The 13,352-nt window shown below is 43.8% G+C and overlaps 1 protein-coding gene across 1 annotated transcript in view; it reads left to right on the plus strand.

Moving 5' to 3' along the window:
• The window catches only part of LOC137365622 (kidney mitochondrial carrier protein 1-like), an 83,774-nt gene that overhangs the window by 44,733 nt on the left and 25,689 nt on the right, over positions 1 to 13,352 (plus strand). Inside the window, exon 6 of the mRNA XM_068027998.1 lies at positions 8,318 to 8,442. Within this exon, the coding sequence (XP_067884099.1) occupies positions 8,318 to 8,442 (125 nt within the window). The remainder of the gene's footprint in view (positions 1 to 8,317; positions 8,443 to 13,352) is intronic.

The following is a 13,352-nucleotide window of genomic DNA, read 5'->3' on the forward strand; positions in this document are numbered from 1 at the left end:
TGCTTCTCTTTCCACAGATGCTGCCAGACCTGCTGAGTGGTTCCAGCATTTCTTGTTTTTATTTCAGATTTCCAGCATCCGCAGTATTTTGCTTTTATATTAGAGTATTGCATCAGTTCTGATGACTGCTCTTTTGGAAGGATGTAAGGGTCTTTGAGAGGGTGCAGAAGAGATTTACCAGAATGGTTCTAGAGATGGGGGATTTTAGTTGGAAAGTTAGTCATAGAGTTATACAGCACAGAAACAGACCCTTCGGCCAACCATGTCCGCGCCGGCCGACGAGCCTATTTATTGCAATCCCATTTTCCAGCACTTGGCCTGTAGCCTTGTATGCTATAGCATTTCAAGTGCTCATCTAAATACTTAAATGTTGTGAGGGTTCCTGCCTCTACCACCTCTTCAGGTAGTGTGTTCCAGATTCCAACCACCCTCTGGGTGAAAAAACATTTCCTCAAATCCCCTCTAAATCTCCTGCCCCTTACCTTATGTCTATGCCCCCTGGTTATTGACACCTCCACTCGGGGAAAAAGTTTCTTCCTATCTACCCTATCTATGTCCCTCATAATTTTGTATACCTCAATCAGGTGGCCCTCGGCCTTCTCTGCTGTAAGGAAAACAGCCCGAGCCAATCCAGTCTCTCTTCACAGCTGAAATGCTCCAGCCCAGGCAACATCCTGGTGAATCTCCTCTGCACCCTCTCCAGTGTAATCACATCCTTCCTATAGTGTGGTGCCCAGAACTGTACACAGTACTCCAGCTGTAGCCTAACTAACATTTTAAACAGCTCCATCATTGCCTCCCTGCTCTTGTCTTTATTAGCCAAGGCATAGAATATAAGTATCCCATCTGCCTTCCTAACCACCGTATCTACCTGTGCTGCTGTCTTCAGTGATCTATGGACAAGTACACCAAGGTCCCTCTGACCTTCTGTACTTCCTAGGGTCCTACCATCCATTGTATATTCCATTACCTCCCAAAATGAATCACCTCATACTTCAGTATTAAATTCCATTTGCTAGTGCTCTGCCCATCTTACGAGCCCATCTATATTGTCCTGTAATCTAAGGCTATCCTCCTCACTATTTACGACATCACCAATTTTTGTCGTCTGTGAACTTACTGATCATACCTCCTATATTCACGTCTAAATCATTAATGTACACTGCAAACAGCACCAATCCCTGCAGTACATCATTGGTCACAGGCTTGCAAAATTGCAAAAACAACCCTCGACCATCACTATCTGCCTCCTGCCACTAAGCCAATTTTGGATCCAATTTGCCAAATTGCCCTGGATCCTGTGGGCTCTTAGCACCTGAACCAATCTCCCAAGTGGGACCTTATCAAAAGTCTTACTGAAGTTCCTGTAGACAACGTCAACTGCTTTGCCCTCATCTACACACCTAGTCACATCCTCGAAAGATTCAATCAAATTTGTTAGACAAGATCTCTCCCTGACAAAGCTATGCTGACTGTTCTTGATTAATCTTGATTAATCCCCAAAGCTGCTAAGTATCATCACCTCATTCCATGACAATATGAAAGGCACAATTCAACATTGCGGCGCCTCATCAGACCCCTTTCCTATCCTGAGTGGCGTGAAACAGGACTGTGTTCTTGCACCTACACTGTTTGGGATCATCTTCTCCCTGCTGCTCTCACATGCGTTCAAGTCTTCAGAAGAAGGAATTTTCCTTCACACAAGATCAGGGGGCAGGTTGTTCAACCTTGCCCGTCTAAGAGTGAAGACCAAAGTACGGAAGGTCCTCATCAGGGAACTCCTCTTTGCTGACGATGCTGCATTAACATCCCACACAGAAGAGTGTCTGCAGAGACTCATCGACAGGATTGCGGCTGCCTGCAATGAATTTGACCTAACCATCAGCCTCAAGAAAAAGAACAGGACGTCAGAAATGCTCCATCCATCAATGTCGGCGACCATGCTGTGTAAGTGGTTCAAGAGTTCACCTAGGCTCACCAGTAACCTGTCTCTCGATGCAGAAATCAACAAGCACACGGGAAAGGCGTCCGCTGCAATGTCCAGACTGGCCAAGAAAGTGTGGGAAAATGGCGCACTGACACGAAACACAAAAGTCCAAGTGTTTCAAGCCTGTGTCCTCAGTACCTCGCTCCACAGCAGCGAGGCCTGGACAACATATGTCAGCCAAGAGCGACGTCTCAACTCATTCCATCTTCGCTGCCTTTAGAGAATCCTTGGCATCAGGTGGCAGGACCGTATCTCCAACACAGAAGTCCTCGAGGCGGCCAACATCCCCAGCATATACACCCTACTGAGCCAGAGGTGCTTGAGATGGCTTGGCCGTGTGAGCCGCATGGAAGATGGCGGGATCCCCAACGGCACACTGTACAGCGAGCTCGTCACTGGTATCAGACCCACCGGCGAAAATGACAAGTAAAAACTTCAGCATAATTACAACCTCGACAGATTGCTAACATAAAATGTTGATGGTGTACGGAATGCAAAAATTAGAACTTTGGCTATCACCTCATGCTTTTGACTAATTTGGGCCCAGATTCTATTTCAGACTAGTTACCCTTGCATCCTGTAACTTCTACAATAACCATGTCTCCGCTTTGAAGACGTCTGCAAACGTGACCTGAAATCCTGTGACATTGATCACAAGTCGTGGGAGTCAGTTGCCAGCGATCGCCAGAGCTGGCGGACAGCCATAATGGCGGGGCTAAAGAGTGGCGAGTCGAAGAGACTTAGCAGTTGGCAGGAAAAAAGACAGAAGCGCATGGCGCGAGCCAACTGTGTAACAGCCCCGGCAACCAATTTTATCTGTAGCACCTGTGGAAGAGTCTGTTACTTTAGAATTAGACTTTATAGCCGCTCCAGGCGCTGCTTCACAAACCACTGACCACCTCCAGGCGCTTACCCATTGTCTCTCGAGACAAGGAGGCTGAAGAAGACACACCTAGTCACATCCTCGAAAGATTCCAAGTGGAGATTAATCCTGTCCCTCAGAATTTTTTCGCAAGAGTTTCCTGACCACTGATGTTAGACTCACTGGCCTGTAATTACCTGGTTTATCCCTACTACCCTTTCTGAATTATGGTACCACATTCGCTGTCCTCCAGTCCTCTGGCACTTCTCCTGTGGCCAGAGAGGATTTGAAAATTTGTGTCCGAGCCCTTGCTATCTCCTCCCTTGCCTCACATAGCCTGGGATACTATGAGCCTGGGGATTTATCCACTTTTCAGCCCGCTAATACCTCCTCCCTTTCAATGCTAATTTGTTCAAGTATATCACAATCCACCTCCCTGATCTCTATACCTACATGGTCCTTCTCCATAGTGAATACAGATGAAAAGTAATCATTTAAAACCTCACCTACGCCCTCCGGCTCCCCACACACATTGCCACTGTGGTCCTTAATGGGCCCTGCTCTTTCCCTGATTGTCCTTTTGCCCTTAATATACTTATAAAACGCCTTGAGATTTTCCTTTATCTTGCCCGCCAGTGTTTTTTCATGCCCCCTCTTTGCTCTCCTAGTTACTTTTAAGTAACCCCCATACTTTCTACACTCCTCTAGGGCCTCCGCTGTTTTCAACACTCTGAATCTGCCATAAGCCTCCTTTATTTTTTTCCTTATTCAATCCTCTATATCCCTACACATCCAGGGTTCCCTGGACTTATTGGTCCAACCCTTCACCTTTACGGGAACATGTTGGCCCTGAACTCTCACTGTTTCCTTTCTGAATGACTCCCACTGGTCTGATGTAGACTTTCCTACAAGGAGCTGCTCCCAGTCCACTTTGGCCAGATCCTATTTTATCATATTGAAATCACCCATCCCCCAATTCAGTACCTTTATTTCTTGTCCATCTTTGTCTTTTTCCATAACTACCTTTAAACCCTTAGAGTTGTGGTCACTATCCCTGAAATGCTCCCCCATTGACACTTCTACCACTTGTCTGGCTTCATTCCCTTTAGGATTAGGTCCAGTACTGCCCCTTCTCACTTAGGACTTTCTACGTACTGGCTCAAAAAGCACTCCTGAATGCATTTTAAGAATTTCGCCCCCTTTAAGCCTTTTGCACTAAGACTATCCCAGTTGATATTGGGGAAGTTGAAATCCCCTACCATTATTACCCTATTATTTTTACACCTGAGATTTGCCTACATATCTGCTGTATCTCTCCCTGACTGTTTGGAGGTCCAGAGTACACTCCCAGCCAAGTGATTGCCCGCTTTTTGTTTTTAAGTTCTACCTATATGGCTTCATTTGAGGAACCTTCTAAGATATCATCCCTCCTTACTACAGTAATTGACTCCTTGATCAATAGTGCAATACCACCTCCTCTTTTACACCCCCCCCCCCCCGCAAAAAGCACTCCCCAGTCAAGCCTGAAGATTCTATACCCTGGAATATTGAGCTGCCAGTCCTGCCCTTCCCTCAACCATGTCTCCGTGATAGCAATAGTATATTCCCATGTGTTGAACAACACCCTTAATTCATCTGCCTTCCTTGTGTTAAAATAGATGCAATCCAGCCTTGCATTATTCACTTGTGCCTTAACAGGTCTATATTTGCTCTGTCTTCCAAACTGACTTAGTTTCCCTTCTATGCTTGGCTGTGCAGCGCCCCCTACTGTACCTCCACTGTGGAAACATAGAAAATAGGAACAGGTGTAAGCCATTCAGCCCCTCGAGCCTGCTCCACCTTTCATTATGATCATGGCCGATCATCCAACTCGGTAACCTGTTCCCGCTTTCCCCCCCATATCCTTTGATCCCTTTCGCCCCAAGAGCTATATCTATGCCATAAATGATTTCAATGACTAAGACACCAGGACAATATGAGATGCATCCAAGGATACTGGGCATAGTAAGGTGGAAATTGTGGGAGGTACTGGCCATAATCTTCCAATCCTCCTTAGATGCAAGGGTGGTGCCAGTGGACTGGGGGAATGCAAATGTTCAATAAACTTGCCCAGCAAGTACAGGTCAGTTAGTTTAATCTCAGTGGGGGAAAAGCTTTTCGAAATGATGATTTCGGGCAAAATTAACTCACTTGGAAAAATGTGAATTAATTAAGGAAAGAGCATGGATTTGTTAAGAGCAAATCATGTTTAACTAAAATGCTTGAGTTTTTTGATGAGGGTAATGTTGATGTGGTGGACTTCCAAAAGGCATTGATAAAGTGCCATATAACAGGCTTGTTAGCAAAGTTAGAGCCCATGGAATAAAAGGAGCAGTATCAGCATGGATACGAAGTTGGCTGAGTGATGTGAAGCAGCGAGTTGTGATGAATAGCTGTCTTTTGGACTGGAGGAAAGTATGTCGTGTGGTTCCTGGGGGGTCGGTGTTGGAACCCTCTGCTTTTCTTGATCTATATTGATGACCTACATGAGTGCATACAGGTCATAGTTTTGAAATTTGCAGATGACATAAACTTGTAGGATAATAATAAACTTTGAGGAGGTAGACAGGCTGGTGGAATGGGCAGACAAGTGGCAGATGAAATTTAATGCAGAGACATGTGAAATTATATATTTCGGTAAGATGAACAAGGAGAGACGATAAAAATAAAGGAAAGTTCTAAAGTGGATTTAGGAACAGAGGTTCCTGGAGATTTATGTGCACAAATCATTGAAGGTGACAGGGCAAGTTGAGCAAGTGGTTAAAGCATACAGGATCCTGAGCTTTTTAAATAGGGGGATAAGTACAAAAGCAAGGAGGCTATGAAGAAGAACAAAGCACAGTACAGCACAGGGGGAAAAAATCTGTATAAAACACTGGTTTGGCCGCAACTGGAGTATTGTGTTCAATTCTGGGCACCATGCTTTAGGAAGGATGTGAAGGCATTACAGAGGGTGCAGAAAAGATACATGAGAATGGTTCCAGGCATGAGGAACTTCAGCTATGTGGATAGATTGGAGAAGCTGGGGCTGTTCTCCTTGGAGAAGAGGAGATTTGATAGAGGTTTTCAAGATCATGAGGGGTCTAGACAGAGGCGATAGGCAGAAACTGTTCCCTTTGGCAGACAGGTGGACATTGGGGTATGAAGAAAAACTTTCTTATGCAGCAAGGGGTTAGAATATGTAATGCACTGCCTGAGTGTGTGGTGGAGGTAGATTCAATTGTGGCCTTCAAGAGAGAATTGGATAATTATCTGAAGAGAAAAAAAATTGCAGGCCTATGTGGGAAAAGGGCAAGGGAATGGGACTAGGTGAGTTGGTCTTGGAGAGCCAGCATGGAGACAACAGGCCGAATGGTCTCCTCTTATGTTGTAACCATTTTATTCCATGATATTTTGGACAGTTGATCTGTCAAAATGAATAATTGAAAATTACCTTGCAGATTATTAAACTTTTTAAAAATAAAGTTGACTTGATCATAGAAAGTACACTTCACCTGTGAACTGACTGTTCGTTTCAGGCAGCTGGTGCAGTATCTTGGTGTTGAGAGATCCAAGTGACATTACAGTACTCCTTTGTCATGTTGCTGGCTGCTTGCAGGATCTGTTTATCCTCAGTAGTCACAGCTGCTTTGTGTAATCTAATGATTCCATTTCTTACCACTTGACAGTTGTATTTTTCAATTGTCGGCTTTCAAAAACAGACTGTACATAGAGAAAGGAGCTACGTGTCAACAATAATGAACGTTTCAATTGTGTGACCATTGATAAATAGTTTGATCTTCATGTTGCCTCATTCCCTATTTGCTTCACCACTGATAATGTGCCAACAGCAGTTCTGTGAGGAACTGCTCCCTTAATTTGTCTCCAGAGACTTCCTAAAAGAGGTTATTGAATGGGACTTGTAAGGGTTTTGAACTGTATTTTATAAATAATTTAAATATTGCGGGAGATTGGTTGACATGCTGTTTCAGTATGTTCCTGTGTCTTTTAGCCTTTATGGTGTTTCCTCTGGTATATGTTGGACTGGCACTGTGCTAGTTTTTGTGTCTTTGAAAGGAGTATGGTGGAGCTCCCACACATTCTCAAGTAAGTGACTCACTGCAGTTAGGTTTAATCCCTGCCCCTGGGCTGTGCTAACCCAGCCAGGGTGGTGAATCAAGGCACAAATTTCAGCCCAGACCACAGTCTATCTGAAGCATAAACTGGATAGGCGTGAACATGAAAGCTTGTGTGGACGAAAGTCAGAATTGAGAGAGTTGCCCTAATAAAGGAGCAGTTACTGTAATTGTAACAATGCTCTGGTCACAGATCTGAGAAAACTAAAATATTCTCACTAATTTGAGCATTTGGAAATAGAACTTTGCCCCATTTCTGTAAGAATTCATGCCTCAAAAATGCTGCAAAAATGGGATGAGGGGATTGTCCTGTGAGCAGACAGAGTAGAATGGTCCTATATTCTTTGGAGTTTAACAGAATGAAAGGTGATCTCATTGAAATGTATAAAATTATTTTTGACAGGGTAGATGCTGTTTCCCCTGGCTACAGAGTCTAGAACTAGGAGTCATAGTCTCATGATAAGGGATCAGCCATTTAGGATTCAGATGAGGAGAAATTTCTTCCCTCAGAGGGTTGTGAATCTTTGAAAGTCTATACTCCAGAGGGCTGTGGATGCTCAGTCGATGAGAATGTTCAAGGCTGAGATCGATAGGCAGCTACTAAGGGAATTAAAGGGTATAGGGATAGTGTGGGCAAGTGGAGTTGAGGTAAGTCATCAGCCATGATTTTATTGAAAGGTGAAACAGGTTTGAGGGGTTGAATGGCAGCACAGTGGGGCAGCGGTTAGCACCGCAGCCTCACAGCTCCAGCGACCCGGGTTCAATTCTGGGTACTGTCTGTGTGGAGTTTGCAAGTTCTCCCTGTGACCGCGTGGGTTTCTGCCGGGTGCTCTGGTTTTCTCCCACCACCAAAGAGTTGCAGGTTGATAGGTAAATTGGCTATTGTAAATTGCCCCTAGTGTAGGTAGGAGAATGGTAGGGAATATGGGATTAATGTTGGAGGGGATGTGGTAGGGAATATGGGATTAATGTAGGATTAGTATAAATGGGTGGTTGATGGTCGGCACAGACTCGGTGGGCTGAAGGGCCTGTTTCAGTGTTGTATCTCTGACTTCATGACTATGACTCTTGCTCCTATTTCTGACATTCTTCAAACCAAAGATGCTGCTGCAGATTAACGCTTTCAGTCTTTATACTGAAGTGTTTGACTGGTATGGAAAGATAGTTAGGGGGGATTTGACAACGAGGACTGTGACAGATAACATATACCAGCCCAAAATTCTCCTCAGTGGGGATGATATGCTACGATATGTTTGTGTGCTGGGAGCTGTGCTTTGTACCCTGTTCAGATGTGTTGCTCTGTGTGATTAACAGGGCGTGAGCCTCACTGCTCAGCGAGCGGCCATTGTAGTGGGCGTGGAGCTGCCAGTCTACGATATCACCAAAAAGCACATCATCCTATCCGGCTTCATGGGAGACACAGTCTACACACATTTCCTGTAAGTTTCTGCACCAACAACTGCTTACATTGCTATAACACCTTTAAAGTAAGAAAAGTGTCCCAAGACACTTCAGAAGGGTGTGAGGGGTGGCACCCGGTTCTTACACATTCACTCCCTCCAACACCAATGCACAGTGCAGCACTGTGTACTATCTACAAAATGCACTGCAGCAACACACCAAGGCTACTCAGGTAGCACATTCCAAACCCGTGACCTCTACCACCTAGAAGGACAAGGAGGACGGAATGCCACCACCTGCAAGTTCCCCTCCAAGCCATGCACCATCCTGACTTGGAGCTATATCGCTGCTCTTTCACTGTCGCTGGGTCAAAATCCTGGAACTCCCTTCCTAATAGCACCATAGGTGTACCTACCCAACATGGACTGCAGTGGTTCAAGAAGGTGGTTCATCACCTTCTCAAGGGCAATTAGGGATGGGCAATAAATGCTGGCCTAGCCAGCGACCTCCACATCCCATAAAACAAATTTTTTAAAAATGGACACCAAGCCAAAGGAGATGCACAGTCAGGGGCCAAGTAACAGAATGGAAAGCAAGCTAGCTACAACAGAAAACAGAGGCTATAATCCAATTAATGGTTATTTTTTTAATAATATAGATTCAAAAGACTACATTCTATTCCTAATTTGAAGCTGCTTAACTCAAATTGAAATTGCCAAAAAAACCTTCCCATTCAAAGTTTGTTCCTTAAATAATTATCTGAATTCAAATGACTTGACTGATTTGAATTGAATTCCCATCCCAAAAAACATTCTGCCAGTGAGATCTGCTTAATTTCATTTCTACTTGATTCAAATAGACCAGAATCATAGAATGGTTACAGCACAGGTGGAGGCCATTTGGCCCGTTGTGTCTGTGCCAGCTCACTGAGAGCAACTCGGTCAGGTCTGCTCCCCTGCCCTTTTCCCCATAGCCTTGCAAATGTTCTCTCTTCAGATAAATATCTGATACTCATTTGGAAACCACAATTAAATCTGTCTCCATCTCTCTCTCAGGCACTGCATTCCAGATCCTAACCACTCATTGTGTAAAAAAAAAGTATTTCCTGGATCTGATGTTGGAAAATGAGGTGGGCCAGGTGTCCATGGGGTGCACTTGGGTAAGAGTGGTATTCGTATCATGAGGTTTAGACTAGTAATTCAGAAAAGCGAGGAACAAAATAAGGTAGAATGTCTAGATTGGAAGAGGGCTAATTTCAACGCAATGAGAAGGGATCTAGCCAGGGTAGCATGGATCCAAAGACTGACGGTAAGAGTTGCATCGGAACAATGGGTTATCTTTATGGATGAGATGCTTCAGGTACAGGCTAGAAACATTCTAACAAGGATGAAAGGTAGAGGAACCAAGAACATGATTGATGAGGGAGACCGATAATGAAATAAAGAGGGTGCATGATTCAAGGGAGGTGAAGAGGAAAATAAGACTGGCAGAGAGAATATGAAATAGAATGGCGTCAACATAAAAGGGAACTCAAAGATCTGCTGTCATGTAAATCGTAAGCAAGGAGTAAGGGGAAGAGTGGGACCTGTTAGGGACAGAGAGGGTAATATATACTTAAAGGCATAGGGCAAAGCTAATATACTTAGTGAATACTTTATATCAGTGTTCACTAAGGAAATGGAGACTGAAAAAAAATAGAGGTAATTGAGAGGGGGGGAGGTACTAAAAAGGCTGGCTGTGCTTAGGATAAATTAGTCAACTCATCTGGATGGCTTGCATCCCAGGTTGTTAAAGGAAGTGGGGATCGAGATAGCGGAAGGGCTAGCCATAATCTTCCCTAGATGCAGGGTAGGTGCCAGCAGATTGGAAAGTGACAAATGTGACACCCTTATTCAATAAAGGGTGTAAGGACAGTACCAGCAACTAGAGGCCAGTTAGTTTAACGTCAGTGGTGGGTAAGGTTTTACAAATGCTAATCAGGGAAAATATCAATGGATACTTAGTGAGATTTGAGTTAATTAAGGATAGTCAGCATGGCATCATGCTTGACTAATATAATTGAATTTTTTGATGAAGTAACAGAGAAGGTTGATGAAGGAAATGCAGTAGATGTTATTTATATGGATTTTAAGAAAGCATTTGATAAGTGACCATATAAAAGGCTGGTTAACAATTGAGGCTCATGGAATAGGGGAGGCAGTGGCATAGTGGTAATGTTACTGGACTAGTAATCCCAGAGCCCCAGGCTAATGCTCAAGACATGAGTTCAAATCCCACCATGGCAGATGGTGAAATTTGAATTCAGTTAATAAATTTGGAATTAAGAAAGCTAGTCTAAAGGTGATGATGAAACCATTGTCGATTGTTGTAAATTTGAACCCTTGTCCCCAGAGCACTAGCCTGGGCTCTGGATTACTAATCGTGACATTACGATTACGCCACCGCCTCCCCTCTGCCATCTTTACCTGGTCTGGCCTACATGTGACTCCAGACCCACAGCAATGTTGTTGACTCTTTAAACATGTCCCCTGAAATGGCCTAGCAAACCATTCAGTTTGAATAGGAATGGGCAGTAAATGCTGGCCTAACCAGCGACACCTGTATCCCATGAACGAATAAAAAAAAATAGGAGAGTCAGTGTTCATTTGAATAAAAAATTGACTTGAGCACAGAAAACAGTTAGTCATAGTAAATGGTTGCCATTCAGAGTGGGGGATGGTAGACAGTGGTGTTCCCCAAGGGTTAGTGTTGGGACCACTGCTTTTTTTCCTATATATAAATGACTTTGATCTTGGAATACGGTGTAGAATCTCAATTTGCTGACGACACCAAAACTGGAGGTGCGACAACCAGTGAGGATGATATGAACCACCTGCAATAGGATAGAGCAGGGCTAGCAGAATGAGCAGAGGTGGCAGATGGAATTTAATACTGACGTGAGGTGATGTATTTTAGTAGAAGGAATAGGGAGAGGCAATATATGCTTAATGGCACCGTTCTAAAGAGTGTGCAGGAACAGAGTGATCTTTGGGTGTTTGTGCATCGATTTTTGAAGGTGATAGGACATATTGAGAGAGTGGTTAGTAAAGCATATGGGATCTTTGCCTTTATAAATAGAGGTAGAGAGCATAAAAGCAGGGAAGTTGTGCTGAGCCTTCATAAAATTCTGATTAGACCCCAACTAGAGTTTACATCCAGTTCTGGTCACTGCACGTCAGGAAGGATGTGAGGGTCTTTGAGAGGGTGCAGAGGAGATTTACCAGAATGGCTCCAGGGATGAGGGATTTTAGTTACAAGGTTAGGTTGGAAAAACTGGGTTTGCTCTTCTTAGAACAAGGAGTTGGAGGGAAAATTTAATAGTGAACACAATTATGACAGATTTAGATAAGTTTAGACAAGGAAAAACCATTAGCAAATGATACAAGGGCTCGGGGACACAGATTGAAAGTTTTCAGCAAAACGTGCAGGGAGAATATGAGGAAGCACTTTTTTAAACAGCGGGTGATAATGACCTGGAACTCGCTGCCCACAGGGGTGGTGGAAGCAGAGACAATCAATGACTTCAAGAGGAAGTTAGATGGCCACCTGAGAGGAATGGAATTGCAGAGCGATGGGGATTGAGCCGGGGAGTGGGACTGATTGCAAAGCTCTGGAGAGTTGGCATGGACTCGATATGGCCTCCTGTGCCATAAATGACTGAGTCCTCATGTCACCTCTGGATCTTTTTTCCAATCAAATTGAATTGGTATCCTCTGGTCCACCAATGGGAACAATTTTTCCCTGTCTACTCTAATCTTAATCTCTGAGAAGAACAGTTGCAGCTGCTCCAATCTGTCCACGTAACTGAAGTCTCTCGGATCTGGAACCATTCTAGTAATGCCTCTTTCCTAGTTGGACTGAACATACTAGTCAAGGAAGTTCTCCTGAACACATTTCAGAAATACTCTAATATTATCCCAACTGATATTTGAGTAGTTAAATTCCCATTTGTCACCATTCCATAGTTCTTGCACATCTCTGATTTCCCTGCAGATTTGCTCTTTTTGAAGTCTCCACAGCTCATAATACTTGCATGCATAATTTCTAAATTTTTGGATAACACAAAACTTGGAAGTGTTGTCAAGTGTGAGGAGGATAGTGATTGACTCCAAGGACAAAGACAGGCTGGTGGAATGGATGGATACGTGGCAGATGAAATTTAATGCAGAGATGTGTGAAGTGATACATTTTGGTAGGAAAAATAGGAGAGGCAATAGAAAATAAAGAGTACAATTCTGAAGGGGGTGTATGAGCAGAAGGACCTGGGAATGCACAAATCATTGAATGTGGCAGGGTAGGTTGAGAAAGCGATAAATATGGCATACAGAATCCTGGGCTTTATAAATATAGGCATGGAGACAAAAGAAAGGAAGTTATGATGAACTTTTATAAATCACTGGTTTGCCTTCAACTGGAGTATTCTATCCAATTTTGGGCACCACACTTTAGGAAGGATGTGAAGCCATTGGAGAGGGTGCAGAAAAGATGTACAAGAATGGTTCCAGGGATGAGGAACTTCAGTTACATGGACAGATTGGCGCGGCTATGACTGTTCTCCTTAGAGAAGAGAAGGATTGAGAGGAGATTTGACAGCTGTTCAAAATCATGAGACATCTGGACAGAGAAGATGGAGAAAAACTGTTCCCATTGGTAGAAGGATAAAGAACCAGAGGACACAGATTTAAGGTGATTGGGTGGATGGCAAAAGAACCAAAGGCAACATGAGGAAAAACTTTTTTACACAGCGAGTGGTTAGGATATGGAATGCACTGCCTGAGTGTGGTGGAGGCAGGTTCAATCGTGGCTTTCAAAATAGTATTGGATAATTATCTGAAGGGAAAAAAATTGCAGGGCTACAGGGAAAAGGCAGAGGTTTAGCTGAGTTGCTCTTGGAGAGCTGGCTTGGATA

This window comes from Heterodontus francisci, unplaced genomic scaffold (assembly GCF_036365525.1).
Source record: "Heterodontus francisci isolate sHetFra1 unplaced genomic scaffold, sHetFra1.hap1 HAP1_SCAFFOLD_96_1, whole genome shotgun sequence".
NCBI lineage: Eukaryota > Metazoa > Chordata > Chondrichthyes > Heterodontiformes > Heterodontidae > Heterodontus > Heterodontus francisci.